The sequence below is a fragment of the Platalea leucorodia genome, assembly GCF_965183815.1.
Source record: "Platalea leucorodia genome assembly, chromosome: W".
Classification (NCBI taxonomy): domain Eukaryota; kingdom Metazoa; phylum Chordata; class Aves; order Pelecaniformes; family Threskiornithidae; genus Platalea; species Platalea leucorodia.
In genome coordinates this window covers 40,079,662-40,103,343 of record NC_138859.1, presented here as the reverse complement: position 1 = coordinate 40,103,343, position 23,682 = coordinate 40,079,662, and the positions used below count along the sequence as shown (strand labels likewise).

The window sequence follows — 23,682 nt, the reverse complement described above, 5'->3', positions numbered from 1 at the left end:
ACATATACATAAGGTTTCCCAATACGCCTATACATATGCGTGACCTGTCCCCCTCGCTTCGTATTAAAATTAGCCCCAAGAGGTCGTTTCCATAAACTCCTCCCAACTGCGCTTGCGCAGTGCTTCCTGGTGGTGGTCGCGGGGGTGGTGGGGATGAAGGCTGATGACTCCTCTTCCTCACCGCTAGTAACCCCTTGTTCTTGCGCAGACTCGCCTCGCTCTACAAGGGGGGGTGGCTGGAAAAGAGAGGTTGAAGAGCAACACATGTTTCTGCCCAATTCTTGCCACATTTATGCAAGTGGAAGGTAACCTGATTAGTTGATCCCGGTTTACGATGGGTCATGGGTTTAAAAATGTTACCGTGGCCACCCAGTCAGTAGCTTTATTAATGATTTCACTTGCATTTCCGCAGATTAGCGTATCCCAATCACCGGGTTCCCAGGTGTAAGTCTCTCTTATTATAGAGGCGTTATTACTTTGCTGGCACTCTGTTAGTTGCCGTGGAGTTCCTACTCCTTTCACTATGCAACATTTGAGGGTAGCTTTTGGTTTTACAGTTATGCTTGTCAAATTTGGACACAATGCAAAGGTCATCCCTTGCCATCCCGTCAACCTATATTTAGCTTGGTCTTTCTTAGAGAGGGGTGCCCATAGAGAACAGTTCACAGTGAACCAGACGTCCACGTAAAGGCACGGATGAAAGGCTGCGCAGGTAAGATTACCTTGTTGCTTTATCTTAGGCTCCTTGTGCCACCACCACGTGAAATTCGAAGTAGTTGGTCCTGTTCTCAAGGGCCAACTGGGAGTGAATGTACTTACCAACCCGAGACAAAAACATAGCAACATTAGTATTGGCTTCGAATCAGTCTTACAGATGTGGGTCCTGTGGGCCGAGATCTCCGTGGTCCACCAGGCGCCTTCTCAATTCTTGAATAGTGGATCCAAGTGGTGTGCCTCTCAAGCTTGACCGCGGTGTAGGTTGCGAGCAGAACTTGAAAAGGGACGCTCCATTTTTCTTCGAGAGGATCACCTGAAATATTTTTAACATAAACCCAATCCCCAGGTTTGAACAAATGCACCGGGGAGTCTAATCCCCATGCTCTGGTAGACATCACTAATTTGTTTACCTCTTGTAATTGTTTCCCTAATGCAATTAAATATTGTTGCAAATTGATTTCTCCCATTTGAGTGAGGTCTTGTCCTTGATACCTAGTTTGGAATGGTCTTCCATACAAAATTTCAAAAGGACTTAGTTTTTCCTTAGTTCTTGGTTTGGCTCGAAGCCTTAATAACACAATAGGGAGGGCTTGATCCCATCTTAAAGTGGTTTCCTGGCAAATTTTACTCAATTGTATCTTAATTAAATGATTCATTTTCTCCACTTGCCCACTCGCTTGTGGGCGGTAAGGTGCATGCAATTTCCAGTCAATTCCTAAAAATTTACTGACTTTGTTGAACTACTTGTGACACGAAGCGTGATCCCCTGTCGGAGGAAATTACTTCTGGCACCCCGAATCTGGGAATAATTTCCTTCAATAAGATTTTCATTACCTCTCGGGCTTTATTTGTTCTACAAGGGAAGGTCTCAGGCCATCCGGAAAAGGTATCAGTTAATACCAATAGATACCGGTACCCCCCTCTTCTGGGGAGTTCTGAAAAATCTATCTGCCAATTTTGACCCGGAACATTCCCTTTACTAACACTTCCAAATTTTACACGATTTTCTACCTTTGGATTATTCTTTAGACATACTTCACATCTTCCAACTATGGTTTTTATAGTTTGATACAATCTTCTGGCTGCTATTTGCTTGATAAGGGAATTATACAAGGCTTCAGTTCCCCAGTGTGTTTTATCATGTTCTGTTCCTACAAGCTTCCATAATATTCTAAAGGGAACTATTATTCTGTTATCTTTTAACACTGCCCATCCTGATGGGCCAACCTCAGCCCCTAAATCAGTAATTAACTTCTGATCCCTTTCATCATATTCGATCGTCTCAGGTAGTGGCAAAGATTTTTCAGGAATTATACTTAATACCTCACCTTGTTCCGCAGCTCGTCTTGCCTCGTGATCAGCCAATTTATTTCCCACTTCCCTGTCAGTGTTACCTTTCTGATGCCCTTTACAGTGCATAATCGCCACTGCTGACGGAAGTTGTACAGCATCTAAAAGTCGCAAAATTATATCAGCATGTTTTATACCGTTCCCTTGAGCAGTTAAGAGTCCTTGTTCTTTCCAAATTGCTCCATGGGCATGGACTACACCAAAGGCATACTTTGAATATGTCCAAATATTCACTCGCAGTCCTTTGGCAAGCTCCAACGCCCTCACTAGAGCAATTATTTTGGCTCGTTGTGCAGATGTGCCCTTAGGGAGTGACTTTGCTTCCACCAGTCGGTCTGTGGTGGTCACAGCGTATCCCGCCATTCGAATTCCATTCTTTACAGAACTGCTCCCATCAGTATACCACATGTGGTCACGTGGTCGGCTTCCTCCAGCGGCTCCTCCTTCAAGTCTGGTCTGCTTGCATACACAGTCTCAATGGTTTCTATGCAATCATGAACGACAGTCTCCATTTCTTGTTTATCGCTCAAAAAGGAAGCAGGGTTTATAAGAGTAGATGTGACAATTTCTATATCATCCTGTTCCATTAGCACTGCTTGGTATTTCAAGAATCTCGATGGCGAGAGCCAGTGTCCCCCTTTTTGTTCTAAAACGGAGGTTACAGTGTGGGAAGTGTGCACAATCATCTTTTGTCCTAGAGTGAATTTTCGGGCTTCTTGAGTAATCAAAACAACGGCGGCCGCTGCTCGAAGACATCCTGGCCATCCTTTGCTTACTTCATCCAATTGTTTCGAGAAGTACGCTACAGCTCATTTATAAGGGCCCAGCTTCTGAGCCAAAATTCCCAAAGCCACTCCTTGCCTTTCATAAGAGAACCACCAGAAGGGCTTTGTTATATCAGGCAGGCCCAAAGCTGGGGCCCTCATTATTTCCAATTTCAGTTCTTTGAACGCTCTCCTAGCTTCACCAGTCCATATTAATTGTGTCTGGCTATTTTTCAGTAGTTCATATAGAGGTTTAACCAAAAGTCCATAATTATAGATCCATAATCGGCACCAACCTGTCATTCCCAAAAAGGTTCGAAGTTTTTTTACCATGGTTGGTTCTGGGGTCCTGCAGATGGCTTCCTTTCGGTCATTCCCGAGCTGTCTTTGTCCCTTAGAAATCATGAATCCCGGGTATATTACTTCTTTTTTCAAGATCTGGGCTTTCTGTAATGAGACTCGGTAACGAGACTCGGTAACCACTTAGTCCGAGAAAATTTAACAAACTCACAGTCCATTCTTTGCATTCTTCCTTCTTTTCTGTGGCTATCAAAATATCATCCACATATTGCAAAAGAATCCCATTTCCCGGAGGCCTCTCCCAGGTCTCTCATTCCTTGGCTAATTGATTTCCAAAAATGGTGGGGCTATTCTTAAATCCTTGGGGTAACACTGTCCAGGTCAGTTGGGTTTTCCATCCTGTATCCGGGTTTTCCCATTCAAAGGCAAATAAACTGCGGCTTTCTGGAGCCAAGGTGAGGCAAAAGAATGCATCCCTTAGGTCTAATACAGTAAACCATTCATAGGTTTCCCTTAAACTGGTCAGTAAAGTATATGGGTTTGCCACTACCGGATACAGACCTTCAACTATCTGATTTATTGCCTGCAAATCCTGCGCTAATCGATAAGTTTTGCCATCAGGCTTTTTGACAGGCAGAATAGGAGTGTTATACTCTGAAGAGCATTCAATTAATAGTCCGAATTTTATAAATTCTTCTATAATGCTCTTCACTCCTTGCCTGTCTTCCCATTTCAGGGGATATTGCTTTACCCTAACAGGCCGTGCTGCCTCTTTGAGTTTAACAACAACCAATTCTGTATTTTTAGCCTTTCCCGGTATTCCTGAGGCCCATACTCCTGGGTATACTTGGTCTTTTATTTCTTGTATAATTTCTTCTTCCCTAATTTGGGGTTCAGTAAGAACCAAACTTAAAATCTCAATGTGGTTTTCTTCTGGTATTTTAAATTCAATTTCTCCATCTTTAATCTTTATTTCAGCATTCAATTGTTCTAATAAATCTCTTCCCAAGAGTGGTCTAGGGGCTTCAGGCAGGTAGAGAAATTTATGAATCCCTACACTTTTCCCAATTTTAAATTTTAATGGTTTCAAAAAGAAAGCTTTCTCGACCTGTCTGGTTGCTCCCACAATATTAACATTTTGTTTACTTACGGGCAATAAAGTCTGATTTAGTACTGAAAACGTGGCACCTGTATGTACTAAAAATTCTACAGGTTTCTCTTCTTTCCCTAGCTGAATTTTTACCAAGGGTTCTGCTAGGGAAGATTCCCCTGGTTCCCGTCAATTAGCTTCAACTCAGTAACCATCACCGACTTGCCCAATCTCGGGCAATCCTTTTTCCAATGCCCCATTTGCTTACAATAAGCACACTGGCCCTTCAGGGGGGGCTGATTTCCTTTAGGTGGGGCACTTACACCGCTTCTCAGGGCTCCTCTCCCTCCCTTAGCGCTGTTTCCGGATGGGTTCCGAGAGGGTACCTGGCCCCCCCGTGGTGCGCAAAGCAGTCACTGTAGCGTTGGCAATTGTTTTGCCCATTATTCTCTCTTTCTGACTATCTCTATTCCGATATACTTGCCATGCAATCTCCAGCAATTTCTCTAAATCTCTTGCATCTGTTCCTTGCACTTTCTGTAACTTTCTCCTGAAATCATCCGCCGATTGTCCCAAAACCAAGAGTATCAACTGACCCTTTCCCTCCTAGGAGGTAGGGTCTAAAGGAGTGTATTTCTGCATTCCTTCTTTTATTCGGTTCAGAAAATCAGTAGGGGATTCTTTTTTATCTTGTTTGATCTCATACAATTTGGACCAATTTACTGATTTTGGGACAGCATTTCTTATTCCATAAGCAATCCATTCCCTATACCGCACTAATAGGTCCCGGGCTCCTGTCTGGTTAGGGTCCCAACCAGGATTGGTAATCGGAACATGGTTATCAACTGCTCCCGGCAAAGTCCCAGCCAGAATCAGAGCCTGTACCTGTGCTCTGGCCGCTCTCACAACCATCTGTTTCTCTGACTCACTAAACACCGTATCCAACATTGCATCCACATCCTCCCAGTCAGGGTCCTGAGTTTTCACAATCAATTCAAATCCTTTAGCTACCTTCTCAGGATCATCCCTATAATGACGTGCGGAAACAGACTCCACAACCCGTAAGGCTGTAAAGTAGGTATGTTTATTCAGCGCTGGGCAGCACGGGGGGGGGGGGTCATCCCGCCAGTGTCGTGCGCGCCCACGTGGTAGCTCGTCCTGGATTTTACATATACATAAGGTTTCCCAATACGCCTATACATATGCATGACCTGTCCCCGCTTCGTATTAAAATTAGCCCCAAGAGGTCGTTTCCATAAACTCCTCCCAACTGCGCTTGCGCAGTGCCTCCTGGTGGTGGTCGCGGGGGTGGTGGGGATGAAGGCTGATGACTCTTCTTTGTCACCGCTAGTAACCCCTTGTTCTTGGGCAGACTCAGTTGCTCCTTGGCTCTTGTCCAAATCGCAGGGTCGGTTTCAGCTGGTTCTTGAGACAAGTTTCTGTTCTTATCAGGGACTGTCCTTTGTTGTGAGGTTACAAGGCTCCTCGCTTTAATCATCTTGCACAATAGTTAGATAAGCGTAGTTACGCTCTAAAAGCCCCTTTTCAATAATTCCCCGCAGTAATTCGCCAACCATCTAAATCTGCTAGAGTGAAAGGTACTTTAATCCTGACGGGTCCTCCCGTCCCCATTGCCTGCCTTAGTGGAGCCTGTATAATAGGTCCCACTTTACTTCGAGTTCTGGCAGTGATGGGGGAAAATCCAATATAATTTTCTTCCCTTTCTCTTGCCTCCGGTCCCTCACTCCCTACGGCACCAGCATCTCCTTCTCTATCACCTTCTCTTTCTGGTGGAGGCAAACAATCCTCTAATCTCTCCTTCTGTGAACCAGCCTTTAAACATCTTTGTCCAATGCTGCAAGCCGAGCAACATCTTTTTAACTTGCCGTTTTGCTTATTTTTTTCTTTTTCTATCGCCAGGACCATAGGGTCCTGGGGTGCTAAATTAATTCCACATTCCTTTTGCCACTCAGGGTGATTCTGCAGAGTGAAAAACATATCTGCATAGACCACTTCATCCCATTTTCCTTCTCGTCCTAAGAATAGCATAAGTTGTAACAAAGTATTATAATTCAGAGTTCTGTTAAAAGGCCATTTTCCTCCATCATCCAACTTATATAATGGCCACCACTGATTGATTGCAATATTTTGTCAAAGTTTTACGATTCACACTTCCTCCAGGTGGTCCCCCAATATCTTTCCAGTGAGCCAAAATGCAGCCCAAAGGGCTCTTTTTCAAAACTTCACCCTGTTGGTTTCCCATTTTGGAATTTATAAAACACGAGGACAGGGACTAAAACTCAAACACTTACACACAACTGACAATTATTATAAACACAACAACATTATAAACACAACAACAACAGCTACTACTCCCCAGATAATAAATGTCGACATAAGTTAATCAGAGATTTTCAAATACGCGTATATCAGACATATACGTATACCACATACGCGTATGTAAACCAAAATCAGGTGCAGATGCACAAACAAACGACCGTACTAACCAGATGATCAATACAAATCATACATGCAAATGTATGCCACCCAGCGGGTTTCTCACGAACCGCGACTTATGAGCAGCTTCAAATGACCGATCCCAAAACAAAATAAAATGCCTTTCTTACCAGTGGTCCTTGTCTGCCCCCGCCTGGATCCGCCGAATCGGGGCGTCCCTCCAGAGAAGTCTCCGGGGCTGGCCAAGGGAGTCTCCGACTCAGGGGTTCCTGCAGCCGGACAGAGAGGGTCCCACCTGGGTCGCCAAAACTGATACAAAGATCGGTGTTCTCCGAACCCCCTTGCTTTCTAACTTTCCTCACCGAGGTGGGAAGCTAGGTGCGGCTGGGTAAGGAAACCGATGTAATGAAACTCAATAACAACAGAGTGTTATTAAGCAGGCATTTTATTGCAGCGCTGGGCAGCACTGGGGATTCTCCACCATGAGTGCTCCTCCGAGTTGGTAGACTTTCAGAGATTATATGCTATATAAAGTCATACATATTCACAGGATTTCCGAGAATTCATTTACATAAACATGAGATTTCCTGGAACTTATTAACATATGCAAATGTCCGATCCGCATGCGCAGTCGTCTTCCTTGGTGGTCTGTGGGTGGTCGTCGGGGGTCTTCAGATGAAGGCTCGTAGTCGTCTTCACTGTGTTCGCTGACTGATTTTTGCTTCAGTTCTGGGACCATGTCCTTCAAGGCTGTTGTTGTCATCCCCTTGCAACTTTCTTATCTTCCGTGCCTTTGTTCTCCCAAGGCCCAGTTGTCTGAGATGGGATCATCCCGGAGCCCCCTTATCTTACAACTACTCTAACTACTCTCTAAATCACAAAGGCCTTTCTTTTGTTTAGTTAAGCGACTAAGATATTTACAATATCCTCCTTGCCCCTAGGCTTTAATTCTTTCAGGAGGCATTTTGATGCAGTGGCTTTGTCTGTCTTGGCTTTAATCCTTTCAAAAGTGAGAAAACTCGTGAGTTGAGAGAAAAACAGTTTAATAATTTAATAATAATATTAGTAATAGTAATAAATCGTAAGGAAAAGGGAAAAAAACGACGAGAGAGAAAAATAAAACCCAAGAAAGACAAGTGATGCAAATGAAAACAGTTGCTCACCACCAATCGACCAATGCCCAGCCAGTCCCCGAGCAACGGCCCCCCCCCCCGCCAACCTCCCCCCTAATTTTATTGCCTAGCATGACATGATATGGTATGGAATATCCCTTTGGTCAGTTGTGGCCAGCTGTCCCAGCTGTGTCCCCTCCCAACTTCTTGTGCACCCCTAGCCTACTCGCTGGTGGGGTGGTATGAGAAGCAGGAAAAAAAGTCCTTGACTCTGTGTAAGTACTGCTCAGCAATAACGAAAACATCCCTGTATTATCAACAGTGTTTTAGACACAAATCCAAAACATAGCCCCATACTAGCTACTATGAAGAAAATTAACTCTATCCCAGCCAAAACCAGCACAACTATTCACTTTAAAACAGGATAAAAGGAATGGTATTGGAAATTATAAAATCCAGTAATGCAAAATAAGACATTTTTAGAATTTTATTCTCAAAAGAGACTTTCTTGCAGTTGAAATAATATGGTACTTGTACTTAGGCTTAACTTAACTTAAGTTATTTTGGTAAAAAAAGGGATTCTGCAGTATGTAGTAGTGATATAAGAAAAACCTGGGTGTATGAGCATGAATTAATTGAATTCATGGTATTGATTTTCACGTGAATAGGGATATTAAAAAACATAGTGAGTATGATGCTACCATTTTAAAATAACAGTATTTGGATCCCAAGATTTGGGATAATTCATGCTTTATTAGTATTTTTAAGGATGCTGAGATCAACAGAGGAACCATATAAAAGTGCAGAGCACTGTAACATAAATTATTAATTAGAATATGTACTTGTATTGGGTCTGGCTGGGACGGAGTTAACTTTCCCCATAGCAGCCCTCATAGTGCTGTATTTTTTATTGGCAGCTGGAAAGGTGTTGATAACACACCGATGTTTTTGCTACTGCTGAGCAGTGCTCCCACAGCATCAGGGTTGTCTCTCCAAAACCCCACCTGCAAAGGCCAGTAGGCTGGGGGTGGGCAAGATCTTGGGAGGCAACATGGCCAGGACAGCTGACCCAAACTGACCAAAGAGATATTCCATACCATATGATGTCGTGCTCAGCAATAAAAGCTAAGAGAAAGGAGGAGGGGAGGGGGGCATTCGTTATTAAGGCGTTTGTCTTCTGGAGCAACCGCTACGTGTACTGAGGCCCTACTTCCCAGGAAATGACTGAACATCGCCTGCTGATGGGAAGTAGAGAATAAATCTTTTTGTTTTCCTTTGCTTTCGCGTGCAGCCTTTGCTTTTTTTTGTATTAAACTGCCTTTATCTCGACCCACGAGGCTTTTTCCGTCTTATTTTCTTCCCCCCCCGTCCTGCTGAGGAGAGGAAGTGATAGAGCGGCTTGGTGGGTACCTGGCGTCCAGCCAAGTCAACCCACCACAGTGCTTTAAGTAGGATTTCAATGTGTTATTTCTGTAAGCTGTTAGTCATTTAAAGAACGAGCATAATTTGTTTTCCTTCAAGGTACTGCAAAAAATAAACATGAAGATAGTAATTTACTTTTATCTTTTGCTGATATGCTAAAACAGCCCATTTTAAAATCCTGAGATCTTGTCATATCCCACAAAGCCAAGAGGGGTAGCCTGAATCTAGAATACCTTGCAGTTGCAGTAAAGTGTTCTGGTGATAAGGAAGATAGCAGATAGGTATAATAAACCATAGAGGTGGTTTCCATAGCCTATCAGTGACTATGTTCTACTGCTGCAGGCAATGTCTTTCATATGAGACATAAAGCTACTGTCTTTAACAGATTTTGGTCATTATAACTGCTGTGACGCTTTAAGTAACATGAGAATTCATCCTAAAGGCCTGGAATAATTTAATATCAAACTGAATTGCTTTTATCTGTTGCCCTTCCTCCAGCCTTTTTTTTTGGGGAGGGGTGGGAGGGAGAGGGTTTTTTTCTAATATTTCTCTTCCATGATAGCTTTTGTGCCGCTTTGCAAGTGGTGAGGAAGCCACTCTGTATTATTAATCTCATACTATCTTGGCATTCTTGCTGTAAGCAGGCACAATTCAGAGTCATTGAATCAACATTTGGCCCAGAGTGTTATCCTGACTTACTGGGCCAAAAGACTTCTTTTTTTTCTCTTCCTGTTCTTGCCATATATACCCAATACACTATTGTATGGAATAATTTTCTTTTCCTCTCAGAGAAGCCTCCTGCATATTACTTGTTCCTTCCTGCCCTCCTTCACAAGAAGGAGATGGAAGAAGACTTGTCTGTTTTCTGGGGAGGTTCTTTCTGTTGTATAACATAGGGTAGGGCAGCTCCTGCCTAGTCCTCTTGTCAAAAGGCCGGGTGCATTTCTGAAGTGCTCAGCCTTAAGCTGCATTGGCCGTCTTTCTCCTCTTTTGCTCTTTGTGGGATGTGAGGAAGCAAAGAAACTGTTATTATCCCATTTTTTCCCTCATCTCATTAGAGAGCCAGAGTCTGACTATTTTTTCCACAAACTTCACTCAATGTGGGGATGGAGAACGCAGGGAGAAGGAACAGCAAAGCTAGAAATCTTGGTACGGAGGACAGGAGAGAAATGGGATGGGGAAATGCAGCAAAATTACAAGGGAATTTTTTGAAGGATTCTTGAGGGCTGTTGGACACAGAAACTTTGATAGCTCAGAACTAATTGAAGAGGATTGGGTCTTAGTGAGGGAGCAGATGAATTTATTGAAACAATCTATCAGTGGAGCGAAATTGGAGACTAATTAATTGGAAGCTTTTGCAAAATTCATTGGGTGCATCAGTAAGTAAGTAGAAAGTGCAGATACTTTTTTTTTTTTTTTTTAAGGCGGTATGTGATTAAGGATTTCCAGTGAGTTAATTTATTTTTCTGTTTAGTAGTGGAATTTGTATTTGGGAAGCTAGATTCAGAGATGTTGTTCTCTGTTTTCTGGAGATAGTAAAGCAGGTATAGAGAAGGAATGAGGAGAGAGTAAATTAATGGGAGAAATACATTAAGAATGGAAGAAAGCTGTGTGACTAAAAATCTAGTAAGCTTCAATGTGAAACAAGACTGCTTTACACACTAACAGCTAAATTTGGGTGAACCTAAAAGTTAAACACAGCCTCAGTATATTTAATGTCAGTTTATTTTTATTATTTAATTCAGAGCTCAATTCTAGGGGCAGTTCTGTTCAATATTTTTACCAATGATCTGGATGCAGGAGTTGAATGTACCATTAGCAAGTTCGCTGATGACACTAAACTGGGAGGTGCTGTTGACTCTCTCGAGGGACGAGAGGCCTTGCAGAGGGATCTAGATAGATTGGCGCATTGGCCAATCATCACTGGCATGAAATTTAACAAGAACAAATGCCGGATTCTGCACCTGGGACGGAGTAATGCCAGGCACAAGTATAGTTTGGGAGAGGAGTGGCTGGAGAGCAGCCCTGCAGCAAGGGATCTGGGGGTGCTGACAGACAGCAGGCTCAATATGAGTCAGCAGTGTGCCCTGGCAGCCAAGAGGGAAAAACGCATCCTGGGGTGCATCAAACACAGCATAACCAGCCGTTCACAAGAGGCGATTATCCCACTGTATTTAGCGTTGGTGCGGCCTCACCTTGAGTACTGTGTGCAGTTCTGGGTCCCTCAATTTAAGAAGGATCTTAAGGTCCTTGAATGCGTCCAGAGGAGGGCAACAAAGCTGGTGAAAGGGCTGGAAGGCATGTCCTGTGAGGAGCGGCTGAGGACTCTGGGTTTATCTAGTTTGGGGAAAAGGAGGCTGAGGGGTGACCTCATTGCTCTCTACAGCTTCCTGAGGAAGGAAAGTGGAGAGGGAGGTGCTGATCTCTCCTCCCTGGTATCCAGCGATAGGACGCGTGGGAATGGTTCAAAGCTGCACCAAGGGAGGTTTAGACTGGACATTAGGAAGCATTTCTTTACCGAGAGGGTGGTCAAACACTGGAACAGGCTTCCTAGAGAGGTGGTCGATGCCCCATGCCTGTCAGCGTTTAAGAGGCGTTTGGACAATGACCTTAATAACATGCTTTAACTTTTGGTCAGCCCTGAAGTGGTCAGGCAGTAGAGGAGCGTACACTTGAGTTTTTACTCCTTGCTCTACATTTCAAAAACCATCTGCCCAACTACTCTTATTACAACAGGTTCAAGCACAGTTTAAGGAGAAAACAAGCAAATTGTTTTCTTTTTAAAAGTATGAAGGTGTTTAAAAAACAGAGGAAATAATAGAGAAAAGTGAAGGGCGCATCACTGTGCTTTGGAACCTTTGGTCTCCTTGTGACTTACACAACTAATTCTGTTCACAAATCTTATGATGGTGCATTTCTAAGCATCTACACTTCTAAAAAGGTCTGGTGTTTTGTTGAATTCAATAAGAGCTTGACATTTAAAATGCTACTCAAAATATCAGTGTTACATTTCTGCTCAATAAATTTAGCACCAGCAGGGAGTCTGTCATGCATCTGCAAGTAAAATTAGATCTTGTTCGACTACTCATATCTTCTTTTTGTGAAATGCAAAAGCATTTAAGAACCCTTGTAGAGTTGCACTGCATGTTACAATATCTGTAAGATCTCTCTAAACCTTTTTTACAACCTTCTACTTTCAGACTCAAAACATCATGTATGACATGATTTCTGACTTAAATGAAAGAAGTGAAGATTTTGAGAAGAGAATTGTTACTCTGGAAACTAAACTGGAAACTTTAATTGGTAGCATTCAAGCTCTCCCTGGACTGATTAGCCAGACAATCAGCCAACAACAGAGGGATCTCCTCGAGGCTCAGATACAAAATTATAAACATGTTGCCTACAGTGCTGAGCGATCATGGTCTTTGTCAAGAAGAAGGAGATCCTCCTCCACAGCACCACCAACTTCATCAGAGAGTAGCTAGAAGAGAATAAGTTAAACACACAAAAAAAAGACTTTTTGCCATCATATGGTCAATATTTTAGCTTTTATTGTAAAGCCCTATGGTTCTAATCAGTGTTATCTGGGTTCTGATGTTGGAATCCTGGAAACCTGGACACAGCATTTAAGGCCAAAATGAGTGGAAACTGTTCCCCCCCCAGATGCACAGTGAATGCACTTATTATTGCTATATTAGATTGTTCCTCCTGTAATTTCACTAACTTTTTATTCATGCACTTCAAACAAACTTTATTACTACAGTATATAATAATAATAATAAAAAGGTGAATTTCTGCACATATTTGCTTGGTTACTTGGACTTTAATAGTTAAAAAAAAAGCTCATGATCAAAAGGCTTAATTCTAAAACCTTAAGAAACAAAATTCAAGTATAATTATCCTCTCAGTATGAAAACTCGTTCTCTAAACTTCACACTGGAGGGGGGAAAAAAAAATAAAAAAATCAATGTTCATCTAACACTGTGCTGTGTATGTATAGTCATTTTAAAAGGTCACTGACAGCTTCAATTTCTGAAGTGATTAATTAAAAATATAATTTACCCTAGAAATCAGAAAGACAGTAATGCAGAAAGTCAGAGCAGAGATGTGCTAGGCAAGACAGAAGAACTGTTCTCCCAAACACCCAAAATTCCACAAACCAAATACATTACCTTTCATAATCTGAAAACCAGCATGCACTTTAGGCCTATTTATAATAAAGGCTTTGCCTTTTTGGTATAAAGTATATAACTGATGAACATAAGTTACATCCATAGGCATTGCTTCGTTATAAAAAGCTCAAGAGTTTCTCCAATACCTTTTCTGTCCTTGGGAAAGATAATGACTTCACAGTATTTTTCCGCCCTAGATGAGCAGCATGGTTGCATGCCTTGGGAGTGCTTTCTTAACAGATGGTGGTATTTTGTGACTGGAAATAATTAATAAGCCCTATGCACAGTATTTACAGTTCTGCTTTTGTTTTTGTGAAGTTCATCTCTTTTGAGTTACCAAAGGAAAAGATGGATATAGTGCTACTGTTGTGCTAGCTCAGTCCTCAGCTAGATGAGATTTTTGAAAGGTCATGAGGCCATCTCATTTACACTATTGGCAGGATTAGATGTATTGATTAATAATACTGGGATTTAATAGTTAAGTATCAGAATTTTTTTCTTGAAGATATTTTTTCTATTCTCCCATTTTTCATGTATAATTTCAAATATTTTTCCTGTTACTGAATGTGAAATACCCTTTCTGCAGCTTAAATGCATTGCTTTTTGTCTTGCCAGCATGAACTAGCTCTTTTCTTGCTTACAAAAACATATTTTTTTTATATTTGTAAGGTTTTTTTAAATTTTTCCTCCTCTAGATTGTGTAACTTTTTCAAAGAACTATAGTTCCATATTGAAAATTCTTGCCAATCTGTGACAATTAACTCTGAGTTAAGATCTGACTACAAGTACTGAGCTGGTTTATCCTGCTGTGAAAGAGCAACTGTCATCTTTCACCTCTCAATTCTCTGTTACGCAGTAGGACTCAGGAACCTGAAAGAAATAATTTTTTTCTGTAGCTTTATGCAAGCAGGGGGTGTTAGATGTAATGGGACTATTCACATCAACAGGATTTTATAATAGTCTGCAAAATTCTTTTATATTCCTTTTTTTTTAAAGCAAACAACCAATGATGACACCACTGAACACTCTGGTTCAATTTCTTAATAATTTACTCTAAAGTTCACTACAGATATTTTATCTGTGTAATTCTGATAATTCTTTCTTTCTAATACCTGGTTTTGAAAAGTACTTCTACATGTGAATCCAGTCCAAGAAAAGACGGATATAAACTTATATTGAGGAAAGCACAAAATACCATGAGTTTAATTTTCTTACTCCTGATACAAAATTCCTTTTCATCATTCCTTGTTTGAATCTTGTACCACAAATTCCTTTAATGAATTTTTATTTCCAAAACATAAGCTTCTTCACAGTAGTCAGTATATTAGGTCACCAAAAGGAGAAAGTAGCATTATGGCAGATCACCAAAAGTGCTTCTGTAACTGAATATAGATTTTTCTTTGAATGATTGTTTACAATTAACAAGGTATCTCTCACAAGAAGCACATGGCATATTTACTGTATTACAAATTGAAAAGCCTCATGCATACTTCAGTTTAGTCTCACTGATTGGAAAATTCAGCTTTCTCTTGCTCCTGAACTTCTTCTTTTCACTGCATTCCAGATACTGATTCCTTTTATCAGTTACTTTGGAGTATGTTGCTAATCCCTGCATTTTTAATGACTCTCAGCAAAAGTATCTTGACATAATATCACAAACAGGCCCATTCACCATGCTTAAAACTAAGTACATTAATTTAAATAGTATTTTTAAGTTATATTTAAGTCTTTGCAGGATCAGAATAATGCATTCACAGCATAATATGCTTGCAAAATGCTCTGCAGATCTTTATTCTGCAAATCAGTTTCTATTGTAAGTCTGCAGATCTTCCCAGATAGACCTGGGCAACTCAGCTTTTCTTTACCTCCCACAGCTCCATAAAGTTGGCATTGATGCAGAAGGAGCTTCATTATCTAAAAGTTAAAGATCCATCTTAGGAGCTCTGAACACCTTCTGGAAGCCCACACATGTCCTCATTAGCTATTTAAAACTTTTGGCTACCTAGACTGGGTGCTCTGAATCACTGTCATCATTAGAGGTCAAAGATAGGGGATAGGCATATTGTTTTACTGCTGTTCAGTTTTTAAGACTCTTTCCATGTCAGATCAAACATGGACATTCAAAGGGATGCATTAGATACTAAAACAATATTTAAGCATAAAAGAATAAATGGTTTAAATATAAGTGCCTAATATCTAGAATAAACCCTATTACCCATACCAGTTCTACAAATGCAAATGCCTGAAAGCTCTTTTCTCCTCATTAAGTTATGAAAAATTCTCAAAAAGTTTTATCTTCAGAAAGAATATTTTCTAATTAGTGTTTGTTCTCTCCATTTATCAAAGTTGTTGTTGCTCATATTGTTTCTTCTTTTTTTTAAAAAAGGCAGAATAAAAAAAAAAAAGAAAGCACCTCCTTTGGCCTTTCTACTCCATCCTTCTCAAAATAATTATTATTTGGATGTTTCTCACCACTTAAAAAGGGAAATGGGGGAAAGAGCTAACACTGCAGTGTCTCACTTTTAAAGACCTAGTCCCTAGGAGCATATCTACATGCTCAGGTAGAAATGGTAACAAATTTCCTCCACCAACAGTCCTGACTACCTAGATACATGCCAGATGTAGCCCAGGAAGAGCACTGTCATATTAGTATAGTCCTGAGGTGGAGCTTATATACTTTCAGAGCCAACCATTTATGTATGTTGAACTCTATGTATGCATAAGAATAAAATTAACCTACATTGGTCAATCAGGGCTTAAGGCAATAGGAATGCACTGTTTGTGTTTAATAGTATCCATCACCTTAAACAGAGAAAGTTTTCAAACTATTACAAAAGTGTGAGGGCTGCTCATCACACAAAAAACAAAGTATTTTTTTTAAAAAAGAACTCAAAATCTATAGTAGAAAGAAGGAGAAAACATGAAAGAGCTTGTGGTAGATTAACATCTCAAAAACCAATCTTGCTAGGCATCTAGCCTCCAGAAAAATTGCAAGAGATGAGGTTTCAAGTGCTCTCAAAACAAAAAATTAAAAAAAAACCCTACCTCAGGAGCAGTTTTAGACTCTTGAAAATGTCCTTTAAGAAACCTTTATGATGTTCTGGGTAGCAAAAGTCTGCCCAAAATGAAGTGTGGCAGTACTCCAAAGTGAGTGAGAATCCAGATTCCTTTATGAGAAGTTAGAAAGGTCTATGGAAACATGGTCAGCACATGAACTTCACATGTGTGTATAAGAAATCTTAAGAATCACCCCTAAATTTAACCTGCAGTTTCAAACACTTGTGGCATACAGGGTGTGGTGGGCTGACCCAGGCCAGCAGCCAAACATCTACCCTGCTCTTGCTCACTCCTCTCTCCCAGGGGATTGGGAGAAAAATAGAAGGAAGGCAAAAAGAAACATGGATTGAGATAATGACAGTGTGATAGGGAAAGCAAAAGCTACATGCACAAGCAAATCAAAAAGAGGAATTCATTCACTACTTCCCACTGGCAGGCAGATGTCCAGCCACTTCCTGGAAAGCAGAGCCTTGGCACGCATAACAGTTACTTGGGAAGACAAACACCCTAACCATGAACATACTCCCTTTCCTCCTCCTTTCCCTGAGCTTTTATTGCTGAGCATGATGTTATATGATATGGAATATCCCTTTGATCAGTTTGGGTCAGCTGTCTTAGCTATGTCCCCTCCCAACCTCTTGCCCATCCCCAGCCTACTGGCCTTTGTGGAACGGGAGAGAAAGCCTTGACACTGTGCAAGCACTATTCAGCAACAGCTAAAACACTGGTGTGTTATCAACACTTTTAGCCACAAATGCAAAGCGCAGCACCATATGGGCTTCTATGAAGAAAGTTAACTTTGTAAATTCATCCCAGCCAGACACAATACATAGGATAACGTTACATTAGCTATTGTCAAAGCTCCAAAACTTTAATTTCATAAACATCGCTCAGCAGAAGTTATCATTTCAAAGGCCAATCAGTGAAAGCATCATTGCAAAACATACACACACTAACATATAGGCTTTGGTTAAAAGGTCTCTTAACCATATATGCCACCTAGACTCTGTTGCTCTTGTTCATCTGCAGCCCTTTGTACTACGTGTTTTCCTCCAGCAGCTTCTGAGCACTGGGATCCAGGGCTACCTCTGTCAGTGTCCCTGGGACAGAGCCAGGCGCTGATCTCTTCAGCGAGAGGCAGGAGGGGCAGGCGCTGATCTCTTCTCCCTGCAATGATAGGACCTGAGGGAACTGCAGGAAGATATGCCAGGGGAGGTTTAGGTTGGACATTAGGAAAAGGTTCTTCACCCAGAGGGTAGTGGAGCATTGGAACAAGCTCCCCCGGGAGGTAGTCACAGCGCCAAGCCTGACAACATTCAAGAAGCATTTGGACAACGCCCTCAGACATATGATGTGAATTTTGGGGTTGTCCTTTGCAGGGACAGGTGTTGAACTCGATGATCCTTGTGGGGCCCTTCCAACTCAGGATATTCTATGATTCTATGATTCTGTGAAGGAAGGTACAAAGCTGTGCCACTCTGCAGGACCTTCTCAGAAAACTGCCCACTTACTTTCAAGATCAAAACCAACAGCACTCTGCTAGCACCAGTTATCGTGATTCAAGGGGAACAAGCCTTACTAAGGTTTTCTGGCTGGCCTGTATGATTTAGGAGCTCAGCTTCTAAGTGGTTAAACAGTAAACCCTACTCCCTGAAAAGAAAAGAAAAGAAAAGAAAAGAAAAGAAAAGAAAAGAAAAGAAAAGAAGAAACAAACAACAAAAAAAATTTAAGTCTTGTATTAAGATAGACATCAATTTTTGTCTGATGTTTCTTAGCACTTATTGATGTCTTTGTTCGCTGGAGTTCAGATTCCAACTTGTGCTACGGAACGATGAGACAAAAGACCTATAGATATGAAATGTGCTAGTAAGCCATCTAGCTTCATTAGCTTCCTTTAAGACAGAGCTTTAAGTAAGTTTGACTAATAACTGTGTATCAAACCTACTGCATCATTACTGCATTACTGAATCAAACTTACTGCAACACTTCCTGCTGTTGGGCTCAGGATTCCTTGAGTAGTGTACTGACTTTAGGTAGCTGACCTGGCATCATTGCAGGTTCATTTCCACTGAAGTGCCAAAAAATGTCTATGCCCATTGAATTCACCTGATCAGTGGGTACTATTAACATCTTCTACTGGGTGCTCAGCACATCCCAAATCAGGTCCTCAGAGAAGCAGCTTTCCCATGAATTCCCAAACTACTTTGGAAGATAATGCAGGAACAGCTGGAAGAGTTTCCATTCTTTCAGTCTTTTTAGTTACAACCTACATGCAGAGAAAGCTATTCAGGTATCAGTAGTGCAGTGGTAGGAAGTTAGGCCATACTTATTTCAGTTATCAAGTGCATGAAAAGAAACTTAAAAACTGTACATAGAAATAGACTGCTTTCCCAGCCTTGCTCAAGATTCAGGGTTATATTTCCTGCCTTTCTACTCTGTTTTCTGCAGCCTACAAAATATATTTAGTGAGTCTGTTATATTTATTTTCAATTTGAAGCAACTACTGTAATACAGCAGCATGAAATAAGCGCACTTTCAGAACAGCAGAATGGAAACCAGAAGAGAAATGGGCAATTAGTGGGTAGGCTTTCCAAATAAGTTTTGCAACTAATTTCAGAGAGGTAGAAACAGGATAGAGAGAGGGTTAGATTCTCAACTGGCACAGTTTGGAACCTCTCTATTAATGGTTGATGGGTATGTCTCAAATGTCCTTTGAAGGCCATGCCCAAGCCTGCCATGGAGAAGACACAGACCTTCTCTACAGGCAATGTAGACATGATTTGGTGTCTGGTGGCAGTGCAAGAGTCTCTGTTCACAGTCCTGACTTCGTCAGTGTGACCATCCACTTCACCTGTCAGGGTAGTCAGCTTCCTGCTCAAAGATCTCCAGCTGTAGCATATAATACTCAAAGAGGATTAGACATAAAACTACAGACAGATAGACTGCTACCATAGAAAATATTTGCTTTTAACTGTTTAACATGTGTCTTCTTTTTTCCCTGCATTAAAAAGATCAGTCTCCGTCTCTCTTTTTTTTTAAAGCTGTCTTCCCCCTCCCCCCCTTTGATCTTTGCTCAGTGGATGCAAGAAAGACATTGTCAGATGCAGAGGCCTTTTGTAACCTTCTAGGTTGGTGGAAAAAACACCTGTTATTTGTGTATGAAATGGTCAGATACTAGCTGGTGGCATATGAATGCATTCAGGTTATGAAGTTCTAGCTGCGTTGAGTTGCACTATTTGCCCTGCAAGAACCTAAAGAACTTTGCGCTGCTTCACACGTTGTTTGATAGTTTTTTGAACGTTCATGGCTCAGTTTGACTGAGTGCATGATACATGAGCTGAGCAAGGCTAATCTTTGGTTCCAAGAGTTTTGACCATTGCAGCTGGTTTGGTTTTTTTCCCCTCTGCTTCCATCCCAGAGCAAGAAGGGAACAGCAAGCAGAAAAACTCTAAAAATCATCTCCAAGACAAAATGCTACCCAGGGCTACCTCAGTTTATACTTGCTCCACAGCTTGGCTTTGTGGAATAAATAATAAAACTCACCTCAAAGATTAAGGAAAGCTATCTGATGCCTGACCTGTATTCCTTTTCCTGCCAAAAGAGGATGCATTGCTTGTGCAAGGTATCTCAAGTATTTCATAGAATGATAGAATTAAATACCAGCATATTCTAGGAATATAGTGGCAGCCATATCAGAAGCATGTGGGGAAGTGAAAAGTGGGTTGATGATATATTTAGAAAATAGACTTCTAGAAAAGAAGAGCACCAAGGCTAGGTACAAGGCAACTGCACAAAGGAGTCCAGCAGGGGAGGTGGTGATTTTGGCCTTGTGAAGAATCAAGAAGCAATTTCCCACTGCTCACTAAATCATTTAAGCAGAGCCAGAATGTATTCCACATGTATTATTGCTCCAAGTAACTTGCAAGATGACTGTCAAAAATCTTGATGGCAAGTAAATTCATATTTAGGTTGCATGCCCTGGCAGTCTGTACCATTTCTGGTAGATAACTCATGCAAGAAAGAGGAGTCACAGAGAACAATAGGTTAATCTATCCAAGTTAATCTATCCAAATTAATCTATAGGAAACACTACTCTTTTCCCTGAGATTAGATTTCTGTCCCCTCAGGCGTGGATGTACATAACCCACACCTGTTAATACACTTGGAGTTCAGTTCTTCTGCCCAAGAAGTTTCCTCTGGTTGTTTGAGGAAAAAACAGATGGAATAACCCAAAAGCTGGGTAATAAGGGCACTCACAGGCAAGGAAGATTTTTCATTTCTGCAAGAGGATTTGGTTCAGCTGTCTCATTTTCTATATGTGCTCAGATGACCAGAATATAAAGATACTTACTAGAGCAAGAACCGGCATGCAGATTTCTTCTCCAGTTCCTTTCCAGATGCATGCTATAATGGCTGCACATCAGTCAGCTTCATTCTACCTGTGACACGATGCTCTTCCCTAGAGAGCAGGAAGGCTGGGCTAAAATCACCATAGATAATAAGAAAGTATCAAGTACATATTTCCCGACAGTCTCTCTCTTGCTTTACTGGATAGGAGGAAGCCCTGGCGACTTGGTGCTTTGCTCCTTCCTCTTTATGGAGTCAGAGAATGTCTAAACATCTGTATTGGGCGACACACTGCAAGTGTAATATTAAAAAGAGTAAAGCAGTTTCTGGTGGGATTTGGAAGTGAGCTGGACACAGAGTAGCTCAATGATACCAGTGCCAGCAATGCTGTGGTGGGTTGACCCTGGCTGGCCACCAGGTGCCCACCAAGCCGCTCTATCACTCCCCCTCCTCAACTGGACAGGGGGAGAAAAATGCAACAAAAGGCTCGTGGGTCGAGATAAGGACAGGGAGATCACTCAGCAATTACTGTCACGGGCAAAAAAGACTTGACTTGGGGAAATTAATTTTAATTTATTACCAATCAAAAGTCAGAGTAGGATAATGAGAAATAAAAACAAATCTTAAAACACCTTCCCCCCACCCCTCCCTTCTTCCCAGGCTCAACTTCACTCCAAACTTCTCTACCTCCTCCCCCCAAGTGGTGCAGTGGGACAGGGAATGGGAGTTGCGGTCAGTTCATCACACGTTGTCTCTGCCACTCCTTCCTCCTCACACTCTTCCCCTGCTCCAGCGTGGGGTCCCATGCACAGGAGACAGTCCTCCATGAACTTCTCCAGCGTGGGGTCCCACGCAGAGGAGACAGTCCTCCATGAACTTCTCCAACGTGGGTCCTTCCCACAGGCTGCAGTTCTTCATGAACTGCTCCAGCATGGATCATGCACCACAGGGTGCAGTCCTTCAGGAAAGGACTGCTCCAGCATGGGTCCCCCACAGGGTCACAAGTCCTGCCAGAAAACCTGCTCCAGCATGGGCTCTCCATGGGGTCACAGACTCCTTCGGGCGCATCCACCTGCTCTGGCATGGGGTCCTCCATGGGCTGCAGGGTGGATATCTGCTCCACCATTAACCTCCATGGGCTGCAGGGGCACAGCCTGCCTCACCATGATCTTCACCAGGGGCTGCAGGGGAATCTCTGCTCTGGCACCTGGAGCACCTCCTCCCCCTCCTTCTTCACTGACCTTGGTGTCTGCAGAGTTGTTTCTCTCACATATTCTCACTCCTCTCTTCCGGCTGCAGTTGCGCAGGGTTTTTTTTTTCCCCTTCTTAAATATATTATCACAGAGGCGCTACCACCGTCGCTGACTGGCTCAGCTTTGGCCAGCGGCAAGTCCGTCTTGGAGCCGGCTGGCATTAGCTCTATCGGACATGGAGGAAGCTTTTGGCATCTTCTCACAGAAGCCACCCTTGTAGCCCCCCCTGCTACCAAAACCTTGCCATGCAAACCCAATACAAATGCCTTGAGGCCTAAAGCCACTGTTTTACATCCCTTTTGTGAAGTTAGTCCTAGGCTTTTTTCCTCCCTCAAGGTTTCTGAAGAAACAGAAAAAAAGGCCTATAGCACTTCTAAAAGAGGAAGCAAAGAGATAATTTCTTTAAAAGCTCTTCTACTACAGCTGAAAGAATGAATAAGCATATTTTTCCATAAATAATAGAATAATTCTGAACTTCAGAGATTAATTCCACAGGGAGCCAACATCAGCCAACAGATCACTGGAACAAAAAATTCTGCCTGGCAGTTGTACAGTAACTTGAGAACTGATGCTGCTCCCCAACTGTAGCTGGCAGTACATGTCCAGCCTTTTGGCCTGCCCGCTTATTCATCTTATAGCATTATTATACCATCTAGAGGCACCAGCCTGATTATGTATGAGAATCAGGTCCATTGCACTAAATTCTGAAGAACTCAGAATATTTCAGCCACTTTGCCATTACAGTCTTAGATAATGAGAGAAGTTTATGTTAACACCAACTGATGCCTAAACTTTGGATTTCAGTACTTCTATATGTAACAGAAATCCACAAAACCCTCCCAAAGTAAAGAATAGCAGGTATTTACAAAAATCAAAGAGAATGTGCCTTACTGTACATTTTGTTGCTTTAGGAAAACAGGTTAGCTTAAAAGGTCACAGAGATGATACTTAACATTCTACTAAAAAGTGCTGACTTTAATAGTAAAGAATGTGTTCATATTTTTATTGCATGTTATGTTTAACATATTGCAATAAGCAAACAAGAAGACAATTATAAAGTTGGTTGTAGCTTGACTGCCACATGTACAAAACCTAGCACGCTGGTAAAAGCTAGATTGAGTGCAATTTGAGTGATGGTTATAGGAAAGCTTAGTCTGATCAAGGTTAAAATTGCTTAGACATGAAAATGGACAGAACAGTTAGTTATAACAACTAAATGGTCAGAGTTTAAGAGCATTAACTACCGTTTTAATGCTAATTTATCATAAAAGGTTTTGAGTAGCTGTTGTCCTATTAGTGATGAACTAGGAGACAAGGAGCATTTTACTTTGGCTGTGATTTAAGAGACAGTCAAATGTAACAAGGAAGAGCTTAACTCCAAGAGAAGGAGTGGGGTGATGAGCCCAGAGAGTACTCTTTGCCAAATGCTTACATCCTTCCCCCCTCCCCCAATTTACCTACTCCACTTTGTGTATTTAGGCATTTTCCTTCTAACACCATCCTTCCTACCGCCTCCCCAGAACAAGCTGACTCACTACAAAAATATTTGTTGAATGAATTATTTCTCCCTGTTATTTAGGAGAGGCTTCCACTAGACAGCTTGACTGTCTTGGGAGGAGGTCTGAAAAATCCACCCAAACT

The 23,682-nt window shown here is 41.8% G+C and overlaps 1 protein-coding gene across 1 annotated transcript in view; it reads left to right on the top strand.

Annotated features, from left to right (window-relative positions):
* The window catches only part of LOC309601976 (small conductance calcium-activated potassium channel protein 2-like), a gene marked incomplete at both ends in the record, with an annotated part of 164,665 nt that extends 151,968 nt beyond the window's left edge, over nt 1-12,697 (top strand). The window contains one exon of the mRNA XM_082335230.1: nt 12,413-12,697. Coding sequence (XP_082191356.1) covers nt 12,413-12,697 — 285 coding nt within the window. The remainder of the gene's footprint in view (nt 1-12,412) is intronic.
* Between the last annotated feature and the right edge of the window lie 10,985 nt (nt 12,698-23,682).